At 36.1% G+C, this 23,935-nt stretch overlaps 3 protein-coding genes across 13 annotated transcripts; all 3 read right to left on the bottom strand.

Annotated features, from left to right (window-relative positions):
• Positions 1-642: 642 nt before the first annotated feature.
• LOC143451815 (cytochrome P450 2C31-like) lies at positions 643-7,431 on the bottom strand. 3 transcript variants are annotated; one of them, XM_076952559.1, is made up of 9 exons: positions 6,496-7,425; positions 5,888-5,942; positions 5,342-5,444; positions 5,144-5,253; positions 2,961-3,082; positions 2,512-2,627; positions 2,110-2,254; positions 1,828-1,991; positions 643-1,535 (listed from the first exon to the last, which is right to left on the bottom strand). In XM_076952559.1, the coding sequence occupies exons 4-9, from the start codon at positions 5,209-5,211 to the stop codon at positions 1,221-1,223; spliced, it is 930 nt and encodes a 309-aa protein (XP_076808674.1). In that variant the 5' UTR covers positions 5,212-5,253; positions 5,342-5,444; positions 5,888-5,942; positions 6,496-7,425; the 3' UTR covers positions 643-1,220. The 3 variants fall into 3 exon arrangements, with proteins under 3 accessions (XP_076808674.1, XP_076808673.1, XP_076808675.1); XM_076952558.1 differs by having other exon boundaries at positions 5,888-7,431; XM_076952560.1 differs by lacking the exon at positions 5,888-5,942.
• Positions 7,432-9,845: 2,414 nt separating this feature from the next.
• On the bottom strand, positions 9,846-14,362 carry LOC143452213 (uncharacterized). 7 transcript variants are annotated; one of them, XM_076953090.1, is made up of 12 exons: positions 13,739-14,362; positions 13,258-13,537; positions 12,865-13,016; positions 12,676-12,783; positions 12,407-12,581; positions 12,105-12,254; positions 11,924-11,985; positions 11,507-11,790; positions 11,038-11,327; positions 10,811-10,916; positions 10,652-10,735; positions 9,846-10,542 (listed from the first exon to the last, which is right to left on the bottom strand). In XM_076953090.1, the coding sequence occupies exons 1-12, from the start codon at positions 14,200-14,202 to the stop codon at positions 10,211-10,213; spliced, it is 2,487 nt and encodes an 828-aa protein (XP_076809205.1). In that variant the 5' UTR covers positions 14,203-14,362; the 3' UTR covers positions 9,846-10,210. The 7 variants fall into 7 exon arrangements, with proteins under 7 accessions (XP_076809205.1, XP_076809202.1, XP_076809203.1 ...); XM_076953087.1 differs by having other exon boundaries at positions 12,105-12,266; XM_076953088.1 differs by having other exon boundaries at positions 12,407-12,584.
• A 4,846-nt stretch (positions 14,363-19,208) lies between these two features.
• LOC143452229 (uncharacterized) lies at positions 19,209-22,449 on the bottom strand. Of its 3 annotated transcripts, none has more exons than XM_076953116.1 (11): positions 21,880-22,449; positions 21,430-21,616; positions 21,199-21,303; positions 20,944-21,101; positions 20,755-20,862; positions 20,506-20,677; positions 20,286-20,435; positions 20,131-20,192; positions 19,910-20,072; positions 19,719-19,818; positions 19,209-19,554 (listed from the first exon to the last, which is right to left on the bottom strand). In XM_076953116.1, the coding sequence occupies exons 1-11, from the start codon at positions 22,317-22,319 to the stop codon at positions 19,484-19,486; spliced, it is 1,716 nt and encodes a 571-aa protein (XP_076809231.1). In that variant the 5' UTR covers positions 22,320-22,449; the 3' UTR covers positions 19,209-19,483. The 3 variants fall into 3 exon arrangements, 2 of the variants coding, with proteins under 2 accessions (XP_076809231.1, XP_076809230.1); XM_076953115.1 differs by having other exon boundaries at positions 21,430-21,718; positions 21,880-22,448; XR_013114966.1 differs by lacking the exon at positions 19,209-19,554 and having other exon boundaries at positions 20,144-20,192; positions 21,430-21,718.
• Between the last annotated feature and the right edge of the window lie 1,486 nt (positions 22,450-23,935).

Genomic DNA, 23,935 nt, shown 5'->3' on the forward strand with positions numbered 1-23,935 from the left:
TTGCCATCAAGACCAAGTACAGAAACAAGCTGGAAGTTGAAGGAGACCTACGTTGTGCACTGTTTGGGATTAAACCTCGTATTAAAGAGCTATATAGTTGTTAAGGAACAGTGTCAAGTGTGTCACTGATTCGAGATCAATAAATAAAATGCAATCGCAACATTGCTGTTTGTGGTTATTTATAAGTGTATGACGGAGAACCATCGCTCAATGGAGTCGCAGTACCAAAAAGGTTAAGAACCGCGCTGACATAGACCATTTCAGGATACCAAAAATTCTTTGTCAATGTTCGGGTGTAGTTTTTGGTGAGCCGAATTGATTCGTCTTTTTAAAAGATTTCTGTCTCGTGCGTAAGAACCCCAGTCACCTTTTCGGGTTTGACGCTTAGCGAATGCCCACGTTTTATTTGGGTGAATCCAATTATCGTTGGAAAAGCGGACCTAAAAACCGATATGTTTTAATCCCTGAATACTTTTGTAATTTATTTAGACAATTCTTATAGTAGTCACTTCAGTTTAAATTGTTTGTAATTCGACTGCCTTTGTAAGTTCGACCGTTTACACGATTAGTTTGATGTTGAATCTTATCCAACTGTCGGTTGTTGGTGGCCGATTAGCTTGACATCAATAAGCACAAATGTCGTTGTTGATTTAACTTGATTATATTTATTCCTCATTGGTTATACATGTGATGAAACGTAACATTGAATCGAGACAGCAAAATAACGTTTTCTCGGCTGGATTATAGTAGGATTATTATATTGGGTGTAACCCATTGCAATATATAATTGCGCTAGTTAGCACAGGAAAACACATCATAAACAAATAAACACAAAACCGATACGAAATGCAAGCTACAAACATTCAAAAGGAAATTGTTTGCAGGCTGCTTAGGGAAATGGGATATTTCGTGTTCTGGATTACTTGTATCTTGTGAGTAATGCAAACATAGTTATTGAGGTCACGTCACATAATTTTACGTAATGTTTGTTTCGCTGTCGAAAGCAATTTATTATACTTTTATACTTCATATATTTATTGCAGCGCAGGATGAAACACCTTAAACAGTGAACACGTAGAAGTTAGATATTGATGACAGCAGAGTGCGTTTTGTACGTTTAATGAAGATACCTGTGTGCCATCCCGTCGTGCAACTAAAAGATTAACCCAGTAGGTATTTTAATTACAGCAAGTGTTACCCGAAAGCGACAATTCAACAAACTAAATTTCTTGAAAAATAAGTTTGTAAGGATAAGGAAAAAAAGTTTGGCCATTGAAACCAACATTTAAATCAGGGATTTTTGACTCAGGATCAGGCAAAATCTCGAATCTCTGAATCATCGAAACAAGGAAAATGAATATCTCCATCCGACCGAGGTGCTCACCCATACAACGACGTCCACCAACCGAAAAAGCAATCACGTGCTCAGACTTGATGAAGTTACCTTTCTCATCAATAAAACGCTCAGGTTTGAATTTTTCAGGCTCGTCAAAGTATTTAGGATCGTTATGAACCGCCCATATGTTGGTCGTTACCTAAAAATAAAACAAACGATAATTTGATTAAAAAATACAACAAATAAATCTGTAATTGTTAGTAATGTATCAAAACAGAATTAAATTTCTATTTTGCATTACATCAGAAAATTAATAGCTCCATTTAAAGTCATCAAATGTTATCTTTGTTTGTGTTTTTGATGCTAACCTACTTGATATACGACAAAACATGCTTACAACTGAAGCAGACCTAATTTTTTGTGATAATTTATTAACTATTTTCAAAAAACACTCCAGTTCATTGTAACTTTCGCCCAAAATTATTTTATACCGTAGTGTCTTTAGGTATAACGTATCCGTTAATTTCGGCATCCTGGTTTGTTTTGTGCTGAAAGCCTAATGGAGTAGATGTTACGAATCTCAGGTTTTCTTCGATAAAAGCGTTTGTGTATGGCATGTCATCTTTGTGGGACATTTTCACGGATCCCGATTGGCCTAGAAGAAGAAATAAACGTACAGACTGCAGGTAAAAATCCTTCAAAGAAACAACTTTCATTGTATTGTTGAGATAACAATGTAACTGTACAACATATCGTGTGTTTTATCAACTTACCAACAATTTCTCGAATTTCTTCTCGTAGTTTCGTTTGAATCTCAGGATAATGAAGCAAACAAATCAAGGACCAGTTTAAAGTGTTTGTTGTTGTTTCTATTCCGCCCTCAAATATATCTCTAATGTACATACGAAGCTGCTCCATCTATAAAAGATTAATAAACAATAATAGTTCGTTTGAGAAAGTACGTCTAAACTTTGTATACAAGTGCAATGCAATTAACCAATGACAACAAATGCAATTAATTGATCTAAATTCTCGTTACGCCTACTTCAACTAGCTATGGTCTTTGTCGAGGAAACAAGTACAAAGTTGTAAACATGTACATTGATATTGCAACTGAAACTGATATCACATAATAAAACTTTTTTCTCTTGGTTAGCAAGCAGATTTGAATTTACATCAAAATTCTTATCTTTTCCTTCTTTCATGATCTTTAAAAAAGCATCCATTAAATCTCTCGGATGTTCTTTGTCGAACGCTTCCTCATGCTCAGTGATCACTTTGTTGATTATCTCTGTAAACAATTACCCAATTATAGTAACTTGAGATCTTGTATTATCATGGGAACGCGTGAGTGTATAGATGGAACAGGATAAACTCATTACATAATTAATAGATAACTTTGCAAAAGTAAAGACTGTCAACGTAGAGAGAATATATTTTGGTAACTAAACGTTTGGGTTAGTTTAGGGATTGATATTTACCGCAAGTCAAGTAGTTGATCAAATTGCGTTAGTTATTTACAATTAACGTTGTTTGTAATATTTTGACATTGCGTATAAACAGACACCCATTATTCAATGATATTTTGTATAAGATAATTCAATACGGTCAGTTTATCCGGCACCTTCAAAATCTTCAAGCAGCTTCTCCATTTTTTTATAGGATTGTGAAAACGGATAGATGTAAATTGATTTGGGTGCAAAGACAAACATCTGAAGTGAGAAATTGTCAAATGAGCTGTGGTATCTGTTGAGAAGTATTTCTAAAAATCGTTAATCAAAGTGATAGTCAAGCAAAAACTAAACTCAGTGATTCACACTAAGAGGTTCTCGACTTCTCGAATCAAACTTTAAAACTTAGAATCTAAAGCTTAAACGTTTTTGTAGATTTTAGCCAATTGTGCGTTACGGATCCCATTAAATGTTTACATGCAAATTGTGGTTTGGATTATTTTGTTCATTTCCTCTCTGGCCGTATACACAGTTCTCACTAGTAGCATGAACTTTGGCAGGGTGACTGTATAGTCGAGCTAGCCGCATGAATTCGTTTTCAGAGATCTTCCTCGTAGTCAGACTATTAACTTTTCTCACATATGCTTGTGCGGTCAACACCAGTCTAGGAGTTTAAATATGTCGATTACTGCCGTTATTTAGTTCCATTATAATTAAAACATATATATATACCTACATGTATGTGTTGCCTATGGTTCCACTAATCGACGCAAATTTTGACGTATCATTTACTGTATGTTATGACGTTGTCATTTACTGTTTTTTATTTTTAAGGAAACAACGCAAGGTAGGTTGTTTGAGCGCCAATTATAATAAACAAACAAAGTATTGACGCTTCCGTGCACGTCAAAATTTGCGTCTTTGCAGGCATGATATCTCGTCGAAAACTGCCGTACTTTTCAGTCGGGGTTTCATCTATCAAATTATGTAATATGCGTAATGATGTCAACCTAACCTCAGAAATGTCATTATGATGTAATGATGTCAACCTAACCTCAGAAATGTCATTATGATGTAACAATGTGTATTGAGCTCAATACTTGTTGTTTCGCAACAAACGTAAAAAACGTGGACTAGGTAGTCCGACTACTTTCAGCATGACTTCTAGTGAGATTATATAGTTCATGCTAACTCTAGTCGTACTACCTACCACTAGCACGACTTATTTAACCCCTGGGGCCGTACGCACAGTTTTCACTAGTAGCACAAACTAGTGGTCATGCTAGCGGTCGGTAGTCCGACTAGAGTTAGCATGAACCATATTGTCTCATTACTCCGTAGGCACAGGTCATACTAGAAGTCACGCTCAAAAGAGTCCGACTACCTAGTGCAGTAATATATCATAATGACATCTCTGAAGTTAGGTTAGCATAAGGTTGTTAACATCATTAGGCTTTATACACTTTGATAGCTGCATAACCCCGACCAAAAACTTTAGGGTGCACCGAATCGGGTGTTTGGATTCGGTTCGAAACCGAAACTTGCGAAAAACAAACCGAATTTTTCCGGCCGAAACAAGCAATCTAGTATTGCAAGTATTCCTATCGAAAGAGCGCCTGTCATATAACGTTGCTTATACGCCTAAGCCAGGAAATGCAAATGCGACAGTTGGTCTAACGTATACTTAGTTGTAACTTGCAACAAAAAGGTGCTTTAAATTAGAGTAAAATTTCCAGTTTCGTGCTTCAAAAATCACACCCGCTGTCCGTAATCACATCATCATATTTTTTCTGCAATGCAGAAATGTCTCAGCAAGTTTTTACAAGTATTTTAAATATTCGGTAACAAACTTTCTAGCCGTGGTTACGGTTAATGTCACATTGCATGGGCTAACTACATAATGGCAGCTATTGGTGTAGTTTAATCCTAAACTGGTTTCGACCGCACTAGAACATTTCTACAAAATTTGATAGAGTCTAGTTCGTCTATATATAGTATATAACTACCAAAGCTCATGCTACTAGCGAGAACTGTTCATACGACCCCTGAATACGGATTCCATGCTACTGGCTCGTGGTTGACTACATGAACTTTTATCATTAGCAAACCTTAGCTACTAGTGAAAATTGTGCTTACGATCTCTGATAATCACGCTCGTGAGATGCTAATCTGGCACGTTTAATGAACGCCATGATGAATGCCATGATTTTTGTAAAATCTTATTACTGCTACTTGGAATGCAAAAATACGGTTTTATAATGTAAATAATGCTGGTTATATAAAGAATGGAAAACCGCTGCGTTAATCGATATTTACAATACATTTAATCAACTGATCAAAATGAAGAATCACTTACACGTCAGAAAATATCTTCACCAATCTGCATAATGTATCATCGTCATATTCATATCTTTTTCCCAGCATAACACTGCAAAGTACATTGCAGGATGCCTTGGCCAATATGCTCTAAAATAAAAACATATGAATAAAAGCGACATCCCAGCAACATCTTTTCACAGTAAGTAAGTATCCGTAAGTAACCAATATAACTAACCAATATATCGAATGCTTTTCCACCAGTGGCTTGCAAACTTTCCAACAGAAATGGCACTTCATCGTTAACACAACTATCCACACCCTTTCTTTCAAGTCCGATCCTTGTACAAAAGATGCATAATAATCTACTACACATTTACATCTTTCTAGTTTACTTGTAATTTTGTTTTAATTTAAGCCATTTAGGCTGTTTCAGAAGGAAAGAAAATCAAAAAGGTAAACTTTAGAATAGATATCAAAAGCACACAACGATTAAAAACAGATTGCTTTATGTACTAGAAATCCAAGGAATCAAATCGTTTTTGATCTTTAAAATTGGTATGACGGAATACACAACATACGGTAACGTAATAATAAAATATGTTATGAGCAAACTGCATTTTGTTTTTGGGCTCCATCCTAACATTTATTGCAAACTGTCTGAGGACTGCATTGATGAAAATTTACAGCAGAAAACTGTTAAAAATTATAAACGTAAATAATGTATTTTGCAGTTTACAACAATCTTGGCAATGCGTAATCAGACGTATGCTCAGTTGCTCACCCACGAATGTTCTTCAGGCCAAATTTTCTTTGTGATTTCCACAATGGCCCATTATCTAAAATTGACACACCTTTATTTCCATGCATAAGTTTTTTCAAGGTTTCAAAAGTCACTCCTCCGGATAAACTGATTACCTTTTTCGCTTACATTAGTTCGGAGGTCTACGAATATGTTGAGTATTACAATTTTCAAAAAAGCCTCGACAAAAAACGTAGCAATTCTTTAGTGGTTTTGGAACTATAACTATTTTATGACTTTATTTAAGCGACAATTATAAGTATCGCCGCATTACTCATATACGGCGATACTTATATACGGCTTATCAATACTTTATTGATAACGATTGCAATATCGACCCAAATCACTAAATAATTGTTTTCTGTCTTGGCTTTATGCTGTTCGGTCTGCTTATGAGTTGTTTATTTTCAGATGCAAAGGCCTATAACATGAAAATTAATCGATATATATGAACGCTGTAAGATTGAAAAGTGATAGCGTTCCAAACAAGCCTGACAAATTCGAAATTCCTTTTCATCATTCTCTAACATGACAAAGCCTAAACAAAGCTCTTGCCTAAACGTGCAATATAATTAACGATTTGTACGTACTTGATTAATCGATTCGAAATCGTTTAATACTATCCACTCTTCTCTCCCCAGCACCCGAATTGAAAAGACTTGTCCATACTTTTTTTTCCATTCATTACATTGTCTTTCAGGCCATTTTCCAAAAAGAGGAACGACCCCCAAAAACGGGATTCCCCTTGGACCCGGTGGGAAATTTTTTGGACGGCGATACCAGTAATAAACTCCCACAAAAGTCGCAAGAAATAACGCAGCAAACGTAAAGTCAAACATTCTATGTAGCCTAACTGTTGTTTTAGGCTACAACAAATGCGTAGCAAATTATTGTGATGGTCTTGTAGAAATTACACATTTCGGTATACACACTCGAACAAACTTAACAGAAAAAGACTCATGTTACTGTGAACTTAAATGTTTGTTTAATGCCCGTATTGGTTTTCGTTACAATGTTTATTAACTAAGGCATGAAATGGATTATAGAAGCCATACCTCTGGTTCATTGGTCCCGGAGGGTTAGGACTTATGAGCCAAAAAATTATAATCAAAAATTGTAAAAAATTCCAAATTAGAATTCATAAAAACCTACCATAACTTGAACATAGATAGGATTTTAGATGACGTTTCAAACTATATTAACATTTCCAAAACTTAAATAAGGAATAAATAATTATAACGTTTCAAAAAACTCCGGCTTATTGGTTCCATCTCCCTACAAATCTCATGGTAATATATTAAGCCAAAACAAAAAAGTTATGTAGGCCTACTCATTTACACGCCTAGACAATGGTCTGAATGAAGTTTTGACATAAAACGATGAGATAAAAATGAAAAAAAGACATTATTCTCACTAACAATGGCTTGTCACGAAAATTATTCACTAGCTGTTCATAATTTGCTCGTGTAGTGCATTTTAGTGAAGCAAATTCGACAAATTAAATCTACCTTGTTGTTTTGCTCAGTCGTCAGCCTTTAACAGCAGATTATATTTGAGGCACTGAATTAATTTTGCGGTTATAAACTTTAAAGTAAACATACGGATAATTGTGAAGCGCATGTGTAAGTGAGAACAGGAAATTGTTGAAAGAAACTTAAGGAACTATAATGCAGGATATAGGAAGTTACTTGCTTGGGTCACGATAGGCCAATGCTTAATTTATATATTGCAGGAATGTATGGATCACGACTTCACTAAACATAAACAATGGGCCTATTGTAGTGAATCTGTATGTAATTGTGTTGGTGGAGAATATGTAGTGTAGTTATATGTTTTATACATTTACATATAACACATTTTTTCTAATATGTTTATTATTTTATCTTTTATTGGTTATCTCCGTTATAAGTTTGTTTAAGCTTATGTAACAGGAGTGGCCAGACCTACCTCATGCTCGAGCCGCATATAACAAATTCCATTTTTAAAAGAGCCACAACACAAAACAATAAAAAACATGAATTTATTCACTTACAACGAAGTGTAGCTATTGATTAATATTAGTGCTGCGTGGTGATACTATGAGTCTCCACCTGGGCTTCACCAACTCTTTTTGCAATTATTATTATAACCGTAACCAAGACTTAAAAATAGGTCAGCCCTGACATACAGCTTCAATCTGACAGTTTACTTAACTACAGTGTACAAGTTAGCACACTTCTGTACAATAATGTACTTTTTGGAGTGTAATTTGATTATTACTAACAATGAGTCCATTGTTACTACGTGTGATAGAACGCATTGTTTCATAATCTGATCAAACAACTCATCTAGACCGGGAAAAATGCATGTCTAATTCAACAATGCTAATTCATTAAAGAGCCACAATGAAAGGTTCAAAGAGCCGCAGTTTGGCCACCCCTGTCATATAAAGTATTGTGTTATGATACACTTCACCTATATTATTAGAAAACATTATAAGACATATCTTACCTACTTATGCTTAGCCATCGAATTAATTTGCCAATTGTAATTTCGCTGTATGAGTTCACAGGTGTTCAGGATCAGCCAGTATTTACTTGTGTGTGTTGTAAAATTTTCGCGATCTACAGTGCAACGTCTCGCGGCCTACTCTTTTGTCTGGCTAGGACTCAGTGTTTCTCAAACTTTTTGCGATCGCGTACCACTCATTCGTTTTTTTTGCTACACTGCGTACCACCTGGCTCCTGAATGACTTATTTTACTCAAATATACCGGTATTTATTAGTTATTACCGTTATTACTATACCATAACACCAATGAATAGCAAGAAAACACAATTTAATTTGATAGAAGCAACTGTTTCTTCTGCACAAGCTTGTCTATCCGGGGCAACACATTACTCACAGCACATCGAAAATCATGTTCAGCGGTACGCGGTACCACTTAAAAAGCTCTCGCGTACCACTAGTGGTACGCGTACCACAGTTTGAGAACCACTGGGCTAGGTTATAAATTTAATCAACAAATTGGTGTCTGTACATTGAATGCGATTTGACGCCCGTAAAAGTTACTCGAGGTCAAAACATATGTGACGTTAGTCACTTGCAATTTTACTTGACATTTCTAGATTAAAAAAGATCAACAGATGCTGAAATTAGTATTAAGGATTAATCAACATGTATTTTTGAAAACATACTTGTTCAAATTTTGAACTTATCACGTGAAAAGTACCGAGTACTGGGACCGACTAAAATTTCTTGAAAAAAATAATTCGGTACTATAGTACCGCGGTATTGCCCACCTATGGCAGACTGTTAACACCAGACTTACAATATCAGAACTAACGCGTTAGGCGCTGTAGTACGAATGACGTAATTCGAAAATAATTAAAAGTGGGTCGCGTACACCAGCCGTGGTCAAAATATAACACAATCTGCCTTTTCTGTGTGCTCTTCTGCTATATAGCCTTCAAATCCTTTTTGCGCTGTCACTGTCAAAGACTTTACAACAGGTCGAGCAGAAAGGATGCGGGGAGAAGTTGTTTCGACCACGGAGCTGAGTAGCTATAGCTTGATATATGAGAAATATACAAGAAAGAGTTGCATACGACCTATAATCATCTGCGAACCAGCGTCGGACGTTTAAGGTCAACCCTGTACAACGATGGAGATTGCCAAACTCCGAAGATTGTCAGTATGGTGCACAAGAGCATACGGTATAGGTATACTGTGCTATACCGATTCATCTACAGAGTTTATGCGCACCACAAAATATGTTTCTTGAGTGAGTCCAACCCACTGTCTACTTGACTCGTGCTTCTACTCTTTGCTATACGGATGGTTGAAAAACTACATCAAAAGATGGCAACGACGAAAGTATATTTGGTGGACACAAATATGCGATATTTACTTTTAAACTATAGTTAATTACTTGATAACGGTAACACTCATATTTTAAATGTGACCAACTTTTATTTGAGTCTATTATCACAAAAACATGAAAATATACGTGCTTATACAAAAATATTAATAAAATCACTGATGATGGAATTAAAATAATCACTCAGCAATTGAGTTCGCAATATGCAACCAAACGATGAATTTTTAGTTTAAAATCAAAACTTTCCAAATATTCTTGTTTGTAAAGAGAAAGGTCAGGTCTTATACAAACGTATAAGACAAGTCACTATATTTAAAACTGCACCAAATATATTTTTGACTACTTTTCAAACATGAAAGTTGTTCATGAACTATATCAAATACTGTACAGGCAAATTGAAGAAACCTGGAAAAACGTAACAGAACTACGAACTTTCGTTTTGAAAATTTAAAACATTCCTGAAATGAAATCTTCAGTTTCTCCACTTGTGGGAGGAAATTGGTCATAGAAAGATTTGAGTTCAGATAAATTTGGGAAACCGTCGTCATCTTCATCAAACTTTCGTTTTACTGACGTCATTGAACAAGCAGATATGTCATCGAGTGATATACATCCATCAGAAAAAGTCGGCAACGAATTAAGCGGTGAAAGGTTAGGAATTTCTTTGAAAGAACATTGGGCCGTCTTGTTTACCGGTGCTGCAAGATATCCAGAAATATTAGAGTTGTTGTCCGTCTTGGTTGGTAAATAAAGAACGGGAGAATGTTTCATGGCAAGTCCTTACAATCAATAGTGTTAAGTGTTTTAAAAAGATTGAAGCAATTATTAGGTTGCAATTTCATAAAAAAATAACCTATAATTGCGTGTCCTAAATTTATACCTCTTTACCTTTCTGGTTGGATTGTGCTGCTGCGGCGGCCTGGGCTCGATAAAGGTTGCATTTGTAAAAGACAGGAAGTTTGTTTTTACCTGCTGACATATAATGTCAACTCCAGCACTGAATTTTTAGAAGTTCAATACTACACCAAAATATGTTTTATGATTTACCTTGCATTCTAATGAGATCATTTGATTTGAACGGGAATGTCTTGTTAAGTGGTGCTACCTCATTTGTCGGATAGCAACGGTCGATGTTCAACAGCTGGTAATCGGCCTAAAAACAGATAAATCATGGTAAGTGGTATAAACATAATAATTTCATAATATTTAATTGGTATAACTGCATCACAAATTCTAAATTGTTTTGAGAAAAGTACAAGCAAAATAATTCTCACCAAAACCCTTTCAGATGATCTTTCACTTTTTATAAATTTTTTCTTTTTTTCCTTCACGCCACAGTCACTTTGAGGGTAATGATGAATAGTTGGTGGTTTTAATGACTTTGTATCGGATAGAAGCCAATTTTCCACGTCATCACCAATTTCTTCTATCAGCTCCGTTATAATATCTAATTCAAAGTCCACGTCAAAGTTTGAGGCGTCATTTGAATTTTCGTCATTGGAAACATGGTAGTGGTTATTCGTATCGAGGTTTGTGAATTTTTCATGAGAATTGTTTCCATTTCCTTTAAATCAAAACATCAAATATTTACTAAACTATAAAATGTATAATGTATTAAATGTATTTAAAAAATATGTATGTATTACGTATTATGTATATATGTATTATATTATGTATGTATGCTTAAAATGTATTTAAAAGGCTGTGAAGCATTTTTCTTTTTACTTACTTACTTTCACTTACTTTTTTTCTTTGAATTATTTTCTGGTTCATTGCTTGCTTCGACCAGCGGCGACATTATAGAAGTCTCAGATTTAAATTTCGGAGCTGACCTCGCGTTCTCCAATTCAGTTTGGTCCACGGGATTTTCGATCTTGACGATGTCGCTTAGTGGAACGCAAGCGGTCTTATTCAGCTTTTCTTCTTTATACGAAAGAGCATCACTGTTTCCATCCGAGGGTATCGATGAAATTCCGTTTGACGTCGACGAAGAAGCCGATGATTTTCTACGTTTGCTCGACTCTGAACTGTTGAAAGCATTTAAAAAGTTTATTGAATGTGAAAAATACGTCGTGCCTGCAGAGACGATGAAAGCACAAATCGCAAAAATAGAACTTGTATTATAAGGTGAAATAACACAAGCGCGTATCATTAAGTAACCTCAGCGATTTATTCCTGGATGATTTTGCAAAGGGGTTAAGGTTGACTTTCAAATCAGAAACCTGAAGAAAATATTAAAAGCTTAACATCAACTACTTCGTGCCAAGTTACATGCACGTTTACAGGACTATTATTAACTTTCTACTATTATTACTATTAACTACTTGCTAATGTAACTCACGTCAGTATCTTGGTACAAAGTGACAGTGATAAAAGCGGTCTTTGGAAAGACGAAAGTTCTCCTGCTGAGTCCAATCGACCGATTCAAGGGATAGAGTTCGATTACGTGTAGACGAGGTTGATAGGTCTGCATACTTGACAGTGTAATGACCTGAGAAAGAGTCTTTTTACAAATAATTAATGGAAAGAAACGTTTATACTCAAAAGGTTTATAAAATCCTAAAAATTAAATCTGAATTATATTTGCGGGCACCAGTTTGCAAACTTTTAAAGAAAGGAGATTTGTTTTTGATAAAATTGTACCTTTTCCCATTGCTTGTGAATATGGTTGCTCACTTTCAATTTGCTAAAATCTGCTCCATTCTTGAGCCAAACTTTACCATAAGCTGTAGAATCAGGATGGAAATAAATCCGGTGCTTTCGATGATAATTCGATCCTTCGTTGATTGCGCTACCTTTCGATGTCCACGACTGATTGCTGCTGTATAAGCAATAATGGTAGTGATTAATCACATTAGTAGTTATTAGTAGCAGTTCAACTTAGCAAGCAGTCGTTCGTGTTTAATACTTACTCGTATTTCCAAATTTCACCGCTTGCCAAGACAAAGTCAACATAGACGGCGTAGCGCCTACTGGGATCTAAACCAATCAGTTCATAATTTAAGGTTGGAAACATGCGTCTGTAACGTAAAGCATAAAAATCGTCGACAAACAATTAAAAAGCTCCGAACATAACCTGAAATATTGATTTTTGAATTTACCTTCCGTCTTTACTGAGTATCATTTCAGTTATAACGTTATCAAAATTACTCCAAAGTAATCTGTTTTTTATTTGAACTTTAACCCCCTCGCATTCCAGTACCCAATCGTTTCCTATGCCAGATATCACGGTAATCTTTGGTTGGTCGCCGTACTATATCAAAGTAGATTGGATGGTTAATATAAAACAATATTTATGTTGTGTTATGTTAAACAACATTTTGAAATTAATGGAGATATTTCACAATTAATCATAATAATTTTATATGGTTTTACCAATATACAGTAAAGCACTGTGAAATAAAGTGGTAAGCGTCTATGCTCAAGCTATTAATGATCAAAAATTTGGCTGATGTATACTGTATGCTTTGGTTAACAAGTATAAATAGATTTACCTGGATTGACGCTGAAGGCGGTTGCTGATTGATCTGCCGCAATGACAGAAGTTGCGTTTTGTTCTTAGGTTGTGACGTCTCCTGTGACGATATAATTGGCTGACTTTGGAATATTTGCCAATTTTGTGGTGCATTGGATTGCGATGGGAAAGGGGACGGTGAGAATGCAAAAAATCCAGTTCTTTCTCCTTGGTCTACATTGGGTCTGACTTGATAATTGTTTGGTTGCATCGTTGGTTGCAAAATGTTTTGCATGTTGGGGTTTCCTTCCCGCCCACAGCTAAAGGCAAAGAAGATTAGAAATTGGATAACACACTAAGATTACACATTTTGCTTGAAACGCAAAACAAGCTTATTGCACTTTACTTAATAATTTTTGGTTGCAAATATAGGTACCGTAGCGTAAATAAAATTGCATAACAATGATTTCCTACAATAACAAAGTAATCAAAACTTTCCTTTTTATGTTACAATTACTAACCTCGGCTGCCTTGAACTCAGCATACCAGTTGTATCAGGTAGGAAGGCGTTAGGGTATGATATTGGCGTCTGGCAAATGTTGTAACTGCTGCGCCGGTCGCTTCTACCAACGCTGTTTACTCCATGAACTTTATATAGACTATGTTGAGTGTGTTGGTTTGCCGGTAGATTTCCAATACTTTTTAACGGGACCAAATGCTGACTGTTTCGGGTTGTTCCATTGAAATATTGTTGTTGATTGGAGTTCCACACTGCCGAATATGCTTGCCTCGGCTGCAAAGAGCGCTGATGTTCAGCTGGATAGTCTTGTTGGCTGTTCTGTATTGGCCTTTGGTACCATAACTGGCTTTGATTCCTGAGTCCGTTTCTTGGTTCTGTGCAGGACGGCGTATTAGCTTCACTTTGACGCTGTTTGTTGCCATCAGCAAACTGCTGTGTTGCAAACAGCATCCCGTTATAGGCCATAACAGTTAGGTTATGTTTCAAAATTTTGAAAACTGTGGAATGCTCTTTAAAACTATGAGATTTCCTAACTCAAAAAAAATTTCTTAAAAACTTACTCATAAACTTCTTTCAATGCTTTTTAACTTAAGGTCGGCTGTGTAGCACAGGCGTTTAAACAAGATCCAACCCTCAGTTAAAATGAAGGGACCGTTGATTACCTCATTTTAAATCTCTTCTTGGACAATTATCAGAGCTTTTTTCTGTTTTGGCACGTCATTTTGTTGCGCAATTAGAGGCAGATAACAAATAAACACGCTTTCCTTCACATAGACACCTGCAATCATTCCCATTGTGAAGTCCTGGAAGTATCGTGGAATCTCGAAACCGTCTTGTTTGCTTTAGTATGCAAGCATCATTGTTCGAAAACAAAAGGTATTGTTCAAAGTTTATTGCTGCGATTTTAGAGACCTTTGCGGTCAAAAAAGGTGTTTTGTCGCGTGTTTTTCAGGATCTTGGTGAGAAATGCTCGATATTTGACTTTTGTCGATGAAGCTGCATACACTGTACTAAACATCAGGCTTGAATGTCCAGTTGACAACAATTTTGTCGTTGTGTTCAAACCTAACCGTGTTTGCGATGTGTTGTAATTTGTTGTGAAAACATTTTAAGTTCATCCAAAGAGCAAAATGTTTTTAAATTTTGCGAAAATATTTTATGAAAATGTGTTGATTTTCCACATGACGTGTTTAATTGTTTATAATAACACTCAAATGTTGCCACTGTTGTATAAATTGGCTAAATCAGAAGAAGCGGTTTATCTCACATGCTTACGATTGCGTGACTTGCAGAACAATGCCCGTATATATGTCTCTTGATGATACAAATCATACCAAAAACTGTCCTGGTGATTTCCGAGTTAAAGAGTGACATTATTTTGTGACTGTGATATCGTCGATAAAAGATAATATTCCTCGATGGCCTCGAACTTCATTCCGGTTTGTGCCATTGGTTGATTCGTTCTTGTCAAACCAAGACATTCTATACGAAGTTTGGCCGTTGGATGGCGCTATGACTGTTGAATAAATACAAATGTACACTATGGTAAGCAATGGCAATATGTTGCATACAGCGATAGTGATGTACTACGTTTTCGTAGCTTTGTAAATATTAACGTGAAGATGGTATAACGTGATATATTTGAAATAGCATACTAAGTAGATTTAAGTGTTAAACGCATATAAAAATCTGTGCTTATGTTTCAGCCTTTAACTTTCATTCTTGAAATATTTTATAACATAAGAGTTTGTCATTCTTGTTTTACTTCAAGTTCAAAATTCTACATGCTCACTCTTTGATAAAATTTAAGATTGTTATAAAATAATAACAATGAAAAAGTAACATACTGGTAATAAAAGGCCATTTGTTGAATAAAACCTGCATAAATCTGGTTTACTGTAAAGTTACTTAAAAAATTGTGTCAAGTCATGTCATGTTCGCTGGATCTACAAGCTAGCTGATGATTCCTTTTTTGATGATAAAAATTAACTTATTTCCTATTTCAACGTCGTTTTTAGTAAACAAGTGATTTAGTTGACCTTTTTGCAGCTGAAATCATTTAAACTTAGGCTACCCTTGTTTAAAATTCAACAAATTTGTTTAAGAAATCCGATCGGTGATCACGTCACCCTGCTAAATTATGTGGTGTGTGCCGAGTATGTGTCACGAACTTGCGTTTAAAAATAAAAGTGAATAACCCGATATCGGCAAACATGTACCAGACAAATCGAGACCTTTGAAACCAACATATAATTTATTATTGTTCAAAATTAATGGAAATATACGTGAATCACTCAATGATGGCTTTAAAGTAAAACTTCAAAAATGAACATTCTGTTGAACACGAAAACCGCAATAAAAAGATGGATTTACGTAATAATTTAAAACTTTGTATCGTATCTTTGTACATGAACACGAAAAAAGTACTAGAAGCTCGACCGTAAAAGCTTGCTAAAACGACAGATTTCAATCTAAAAAAGGGGTTTCACTATGCAGCACCTATATAGTTTCTGCTCTTCACTAAGCCCAAACGTACAGAACGAATCACTCAAAAATTTGCGAGCAGCCAAAAGCACAGAATCCATTTTAGCCACGTAGCATGAAGTTAAACTTGGGGCAATTACCAGAAAAGTCCTCAAGGGTAACGGCAGTGTACCAGTCTCCTCGAGGCCTCCTCCAACAGGGTCGTCGCTGTTTTTGTATACGCGCTCTGAAAGAACAAACTTTGCATACGAGTATTATTTTTAACTATTCGCAGTTTTTCAGGACAGGAGTCATCATTAACTGGTTCATGTTAATTAGCTTGATCACTCTGTATGAACTGCATTCAGAATAGCCGAAAGTTGTGTAAATCAAACTCCCTTGTGAACTGATCCCCTCCTGCTTTGAAATTACTTTCGTATAATTTGATGCTTAAACAATTACATGATTTAAAACATCATGCCAAGACGAAAACAAAGTTGTGTACTCTGCTGAAAAACCTCTGAAGTATTATGCGCCGATAGCAACAGAGAAATGAAGGGTGTGAGGTCTTGGAGACACAAAGCAAAACTTAGGGAGCGAAAAACTGAGAAGAAATGCACAAACAACCTCGGGCAGTTTGTTTTTTGAAAGTAAAGCAAAGTTTTATGCATTTTAAATTATGCAAATTCAAACTTTCACGAGAGGCAAGCCGCCGAACCCCCTAGGATACATTACATTTCCCCTAATTCTAGGGCCCGCAAACTCAATTTAAGCCATTCCTCGCCTCGAGCCCGCCAAACCTTAACTCACCACTCCGTATAGCAGAGTAACGCTTCACGAGAAATAAGCTAAAATACATGCCCAGGTAAATGGAAAAGAAGTGAGACCAGTTATGACAACCAGCAACTATATAAGTAAATGAATGAAGCAATGCTCAGGGCCAACAAAATACAAATGTTAACACACATACGTATGAATTGGACAAAAACACTGCATAATAGATAGGTAAACAAATAGTGCACGTACACACTAAGAAAAAAGCTCCACCACAATTTACGGATTAAACAGTATTAATTGATATAAAAACAAACTTTAAATAGCAATAAATAGCTTCCACCGTAGTCCAGTGCCTTACAAATTTGGCGATACAATATTATAACTGTTCGGAGATAAAATGCTTTGTTCAAAATTTCTTTGTGTGATTTAATCATTTAATGTATTCTGGCGCCCCAAACAACGTTTTATTGCACATTTCTCTAGGTTTAAGGTGCGAAATATTCGATAATGGTATGACTCGGAACTATGAAACATGCGCTGTTATACCACACGAGCCTGTGTGACCACTCAACGAGGATTTTAACATTACACAATCTATTAATTATTTGTTTACGAAGAGACGTAAACTGTTGCAACATAAGCATAAGCAAATTCATAAGCCAAAATTTTTTTTTAAATTTTAACAAGTTTTGTTTTCTTCCACAACCACAACAAAAGAAATCGCTTGAAGAAACACCAAAATAAGTGAATGGCTGGCATACCTGGCTTGCTAATGGCCGGTGAGGATTATTTCGCAATAAAGTGAAAATCAAATGGTCGCGAAAAGTTTTAGCTAAGTCATATAAGCGAAAGACGGATATATTTAATCGTTCGTTTAAGCAAGTAAAAACGCTTGAGAAGTCTTTCCTTCAAATAAGAATTGCTGACTTTTATATTAATTAACAATCGCTTAGGGTTGTACGAGGTTGAACTGACCGGGATTGAATTGACCGAGGTTGATTTGATAGGAGTTGAATTAACCAAGGCTGAGTTGGCCGGGATTCGTTATTTTAGGCGAGGGTTGGCGGCGAAAGTTTGTCAGTTAAATTCAAAATAAAGATTATGTTTTGTTCAAAAAATCAACAACTTATTCTCAATTCGTTTGCATAATCATTGTTATTATTTTACAACGACTTCAGAATTTACTCAATAGCTTGCATGAAAAGCTCCAAATCTGTACCGGCCATTACTCAGCCGTTGTAATAAAACTATAATCATGCAATGAAAAACTAATATAAATCGTTTAAAATTATGTTCTGCAACCAACCACTCTTCCAACAACGATCTCAACTTTTTTTTATATCAGTCAGCAATTGTTACGTGGCAATGGATTAGGTATTAAATCTGCAGTTGATCAGTGTAACAATATCCCTGTTACAATCAAACCATGTTGTCACACATAATTCTTACAAATATTCCCAAGAGTTTGATTACCCGGTAAAGACAAAATGTGACAAAATGTTTTTACTGCAACAGTAACTATTAAAATTAATTCTAATTGTAGATGGCGTTTTCTTGTAGTTTACACTTCTTATAAGGTCAATTAATTCCTTACGTACTTTTCAAAAAGTGTTTGATAACGGGGCATCTCTTTTACTGACCATTTTGACATGAACCGATTGCCTTATAGCAACTGTTAGGCTATTTAAATTCTTTATCTCGTGATCTATTTTGCATTATGATTCTGCGATCCTGGGCCTGTCGTTTAACGTGCTAGACTTAACATATTATACCACACTTTTTTCTTTGTTTTGTCTGCCTATTATAGCCGCCTTTTATTCAGTCTTGAAACTCAACGCTCTTCTGAAACAAAGTTAACTGTTTTTCACCATCACGTCCAGTCATACAGCAATTCAATTCGATTCGATTTCTCTTCGATCACTTCACTCTGATGGGCCGAAATTGGTCCTGAACAATCCGAATGTTCCGAAACAAAAGCCAGGATGCTCATCGCAGCTCTTTAGCGTTGCAAAACAATATCATCTTTCTCGAAACTATAATAAATTTCTTATTGTTTTTCCAACCTGTTAAAATGCGCGGAGCAGAAAAATGTAGCACCAGCAATGCTGCCTTCGGGACGGAAGCCCTTGACAAGTCGAATTAATCCTAAAGTGTCATCTTGTGGATATTATATGCTTTGAAAAGTCTTTCCAACTTAATCAAAACAAACATCTAAATATGCATGACCAACGTTTATTTAAAGCTTTTGTTTTATGTTTGCACTAAAAATGTAATAAAAGCATGGTCTTAACTTGGCGTAAAGTTTTTTAGAGGTTCAATAGAGGTAGCCCAAAAGTTGCACGTACAACGTCTTCAAATGGTGGCTTTCAACGTGAGGATTCAAATCATTAAACTCATTACCGTTTAGGGGGAAAGAATCGGAGCACGAATAGAGATCTGGTGAAGTGACAGGGTTTCGTCAAGGCGTTTCTTACGTGTTTTTGACATCGTGTGAAGATTGGCGGCGTCACTGATTGCAACTAAATCGTTGTGGGAAACTGCAGTATGAATCAATAGCAGAGCGGCGAGAAGTTGCATCTGCCAGGGGAAAATATTTTTTAAAGATTTCTAACGAAAAACAGAGCATAGTTTCACAATGATATATTTTTTCTGCACTGCGCCATCTCAAATCTTTATATAGAACCGTTTTAAATCTTTAAATAGTGGCACAAATGACCGAAATGTAAAAGGTGGCAACCTACCTAGCATTTGGAGGTTATTTGGATTGAAAGCAGCCTTAGGACATGGCCCTACTGGATACCAAGGATCGCAACGATCGACATTCATCAGTCGGTGATCGACCTAAAAATACGGAAGTCGCATTTAAATTTTTATGAATCAAAAATTGAACGTCCTGAACAGCTTCACTAGAAATAGTAAAACAAATTCGCACCAAAACAGCTTTTGAAGAGTCAGCATCTTTTTCAAGCTTTTTTCTCTTAATCGCACCACCAGCTGTCCATGCAGGATTTTCTTTTTCACCTTGATCTAAATCCACCTGTGCGTTTTTGTTGGTCAAAGATCTTTTTTTTGACTTGGGCGAAGCTGTTGACAACCTTTCGATTTCGAAAAAAAATTAGCAAGCGGAAATACAGCAGTGGCTTAAACCCTTACCTCAGCGGCCCACCTCTAAAGGATTTTGCGAAGGGGTTAAGTTGGATTTTCAAATCCGAAATCTGTAAAATTACATTCGAACTATGAACACCACCAATTACCACGAGACAATTAAAGCGAATACAAAAGCTCTTAATAATGTTAGCATGACACACCTCAGGGTTTTGGTATATGGTAACGGTAACAAAAGACGTCCTTGGGAACACAAACGTCCTCCAGCAGTTTGCAATCGACACGTCTTTGTTATGAAATTCAAGTATGTTCAGGCGAGGCAGAAAGCGTTGCATAGTTGACAGTGTTATGATCTAAAAAGTATTCAAAATTAGATGTCTGAAGCAGAAAAGTTGCAAAAATTTTAAAACTTGAAAAGTGTACCTTTTTGTGCTTTGCGTGAATATGGTTGCTCAGTTTCAATCTTTTAAAATTTGCCCCCATGTTGTTCCAAAACTCACCATTTTTTAAAGAATCAGGATGGGGATAAATCTGACTAGAAAGAAGCGGGGATTCATCGTCGGATAAACCACCTCTTGGAGACCAGGTTTGATGTCTGTTTTGTACAAACAAAGGCTAAATCAGACTTTCAAGATGAGTTCAATTGCAATCGGCACGTGCTTGAGCACTTACTCGTATCTCCAAAAATGACTGCTTGTCAAGATAAAGTCAACAAAAACGCTGTAAAACCTGTGATGATCCAAACCGCTCAGTTTATAATTCAGGACTGGAAACAGGCATCTGTGACGTAAAACATAAAACGGTGACCGGAATTTCAACAATACCGGAACTACGTACTATGTACTCTCACCTTAAACTTACCGCCCATCTTTGTTGATTATCATTTCAATTGTCAGCTTATCAAAATAACTCCAAATGTTTCGGTTTTTTAGTTGTACTTTGACACCCAGGCATTCTAGTTCCCAATTGTTTTCCATACCAGGTATCGTAGTAATTGTGGTAGGTGGCTGATTACCGTACTAAAAATGTGTAGAAGTACAATCAACGGCGCTTTAATTGCTTTGAAAGGTGAAAAAGTTCTTGTTTAACTGCACAAACGTTCATTGCGATTTTTACCTGGATTGTCGCTGATGGCGCTGAAGGCTGATAAAATGGATTCGGATGCTGAGGTCGCGAATATGTTTGAGGTTTTACCAACTTAAGTTCCATGGTGTTCTTATTCTTCATTTTCATTAGTAGAGAATCAGTGTTCGACGATACAGTAGACGGCAAATCCAGAAAAGATACATTTTTGACCTTAGGGTACATTAAGGTTGTACTAGGTCGCTGTTCTCCCTACAGATTTACCTGGATTAGCGCTGAAGGTGCTGAAGTCTGAATGATGGGTTTCGACGTTTGCGATTGCCAATTGGCTTGAGGTTGTTGGCCTAAAGGGTTATGCGGAAACACGTAATGATTCATGTTGGGCATTACTAGAGATTTGAGGTCCGATGAGGCATGGGAAGGTAGATCCAGAAAAGATTCATTTTTTTGCCTTTGAGGTAAATTGAGGTTGTTGTTTTGGCTAATCAAATGTGACACAGCCGTTGGCAAACTGTCAATTGGATGAAAGCTGCCGTGACGAGCTGGTACGGAGCTAAGTAAAAAATGAATGATAACCTATCTGCATAATGTTAAACACCTAAATATTTTAATTTCAAAACCTTTCTACAAGATATCATCAGAAATTAAACGCTTTACAAGCAGTTTAATATCAACTTTGTTTTCACTGATGTAAAAAACGCTTAAATGGCTTACCTCGGCTGTCTAACTATTGGCAAACCATTCGTATCAAGGGGCAACGTTGTTGGTTTTGGCGCTGACCTGCAAAGTTTGTTGGGATTGTTGCCTTGCGACCCGTCACTGTCTGCGCTATTAACTGCACGTGGGTACTGCGGATAAGGAAAGAGATTTGCAACACTTTGTAGCCGGAGCAAATGCTGATAGTTAAACCCTGGTACGTTAAAATGTGGCAGATTAGGGTTCCACAGTGCGGAAAAAATTTGACCCATTCGCTGCATAAACGACAAATTACTATCCTGGTTGATTTGATCTGGCCTTTCGCACTTCGTCTGGTTCTGTTCCTTCATATGATCTTTTTCTTTGTTACCAAACGGTAGTTTTCCTTGATTGTGCGCAAGCTGCTGGTTAACAGCAGCACAATGCCGTTTTTTAAACGGCATTCCGTTATGAGCCATACCAGCTAGGCTTACTTCAACAAACTTTATCGTTTATGTAATATTGTAATTATTGTAACTCAGTAATCCTTGCAATACCACAATCCTTTGAACAAGTTTCAACCCAAAGAAAACCGATCAAGGTTTGAACCCATTTTATCCTGTTTTTATGGTTAATAAAATTAATCAGTGATTTTGTTCGTGCTTGCCTTCAACTCTTATAATTAGCGAAAGATAACAAACCAAGCGTCTTTAACACATCACAGTTGCAAGCGTGCTGATTGTAAATTAGTAGAAGGAATTTCTAAATCCCAAAACCGTCTTGTTTCGTTAACTGTGCAAACTTCAGACTTCAAGAATTGAAAATAAAATATATATTGTTTTTAATTGCTTGGTGTGAACTTATGTAACGTAGCAGACAAAACAAGGTTTAATTCATTTTCCCTGAGAACAACTTACAAAATGATGGATAATGATATTTAACCTTGACTTACGACACATGTTTTAATCCTGAGTGAGTGACCAGTTCATGAGAACTTCATCATTGCGCAGTCTTGCGTTGTTTACATGGCATTGTGTATTGTTGCAAAATAATTTTTTTTCCAATAGTCAAAATGTCAGTAACATTTGTCCAAAAATCAGTTGAATCATCAAAAATCATAAGAGATAAATTCTACTTCTAATGATAGCTTATACAATTGGTCACAGATGCAGCTTTTTATTTATTTTAGGCAAGCGTTGAGTAACTTAAGCCTTACATTATACTCGTATATATGCACGCAATTACGAATCTTTCGGCAAGTACGTATCAAAGCGTTATAAAACACATGGAAACAAAATTAATGACGTAATGACGTTCAAACATCTTATGTTTGAAGCAAATCGCGACCAGAGCCATCCAGCATATGCATTTTCCCCCTCTTTCTGAATCACAACGAAGACATTTTTATTTCGTTGCTCGATGTATTGCAATAAACTCTCGCCTCGCCACACGCCAACTGTTAGATGCAGTCGTCAATCTTGTTACCGATCGGGATAAAGACAATCGTTGGAGATAATTTAGTTGATAACAATTAGCACTGCAGTATATATCGATATAACGAATCTCATCTCAAGGCGTGATTATTGCTGATGTTATATTGTCTTATAAACGACGTGCGTACAGGAATACTGCGAGAAAAACGCGTGTTAAACTTTCAGTTATTTAATTGCAGTCAAGGACTACATGCTCGACGTAACCGAGCGGCCAATATATCGCTATGCATAACCTTAACAATAATAATCAGCACAGGAAGAGTTTGTTGTATAAAACAACATGGCGCAACAAATTTTAACAAAAAGTAGTTGTTGAAGTTTTTAGGGCCGTTTATTGCATGATCAAATGAGCACCGATCGGTACGAAATTGTATAATGTCCTTGTGTATATATGTTTATACACAAAACCTGTATAAATAATAACAGTTTAAATATGATCAATGCAACTGGATAAAGCTGCTTTAAACGAAAGCGAAGTGACGCAAAGACAAAAGAAACTAGGTTGATGAGGGTGTCCGACCGCTAGGTAAATAAACCTCTGAAGCATTTGTTTTTTCGCATTTGCTAACAACGAAACATAACTTTTTATTGTGAAAATGATT

This window comes from Clavelina lepadiformis, chromosome 4 (assembly GCF_947623445.1).
Source record: "Clavelina lepadiformis chromosome 4, kaClaLepa1.1, whole genome shotgun sequence".
Lineage (NCBI taxonomy): Eukaryota > Metazoa > Chordata > Ascidiacea > Aplousobranchia > Clavelinidae > Clavelina > Clavelina lepadiformis.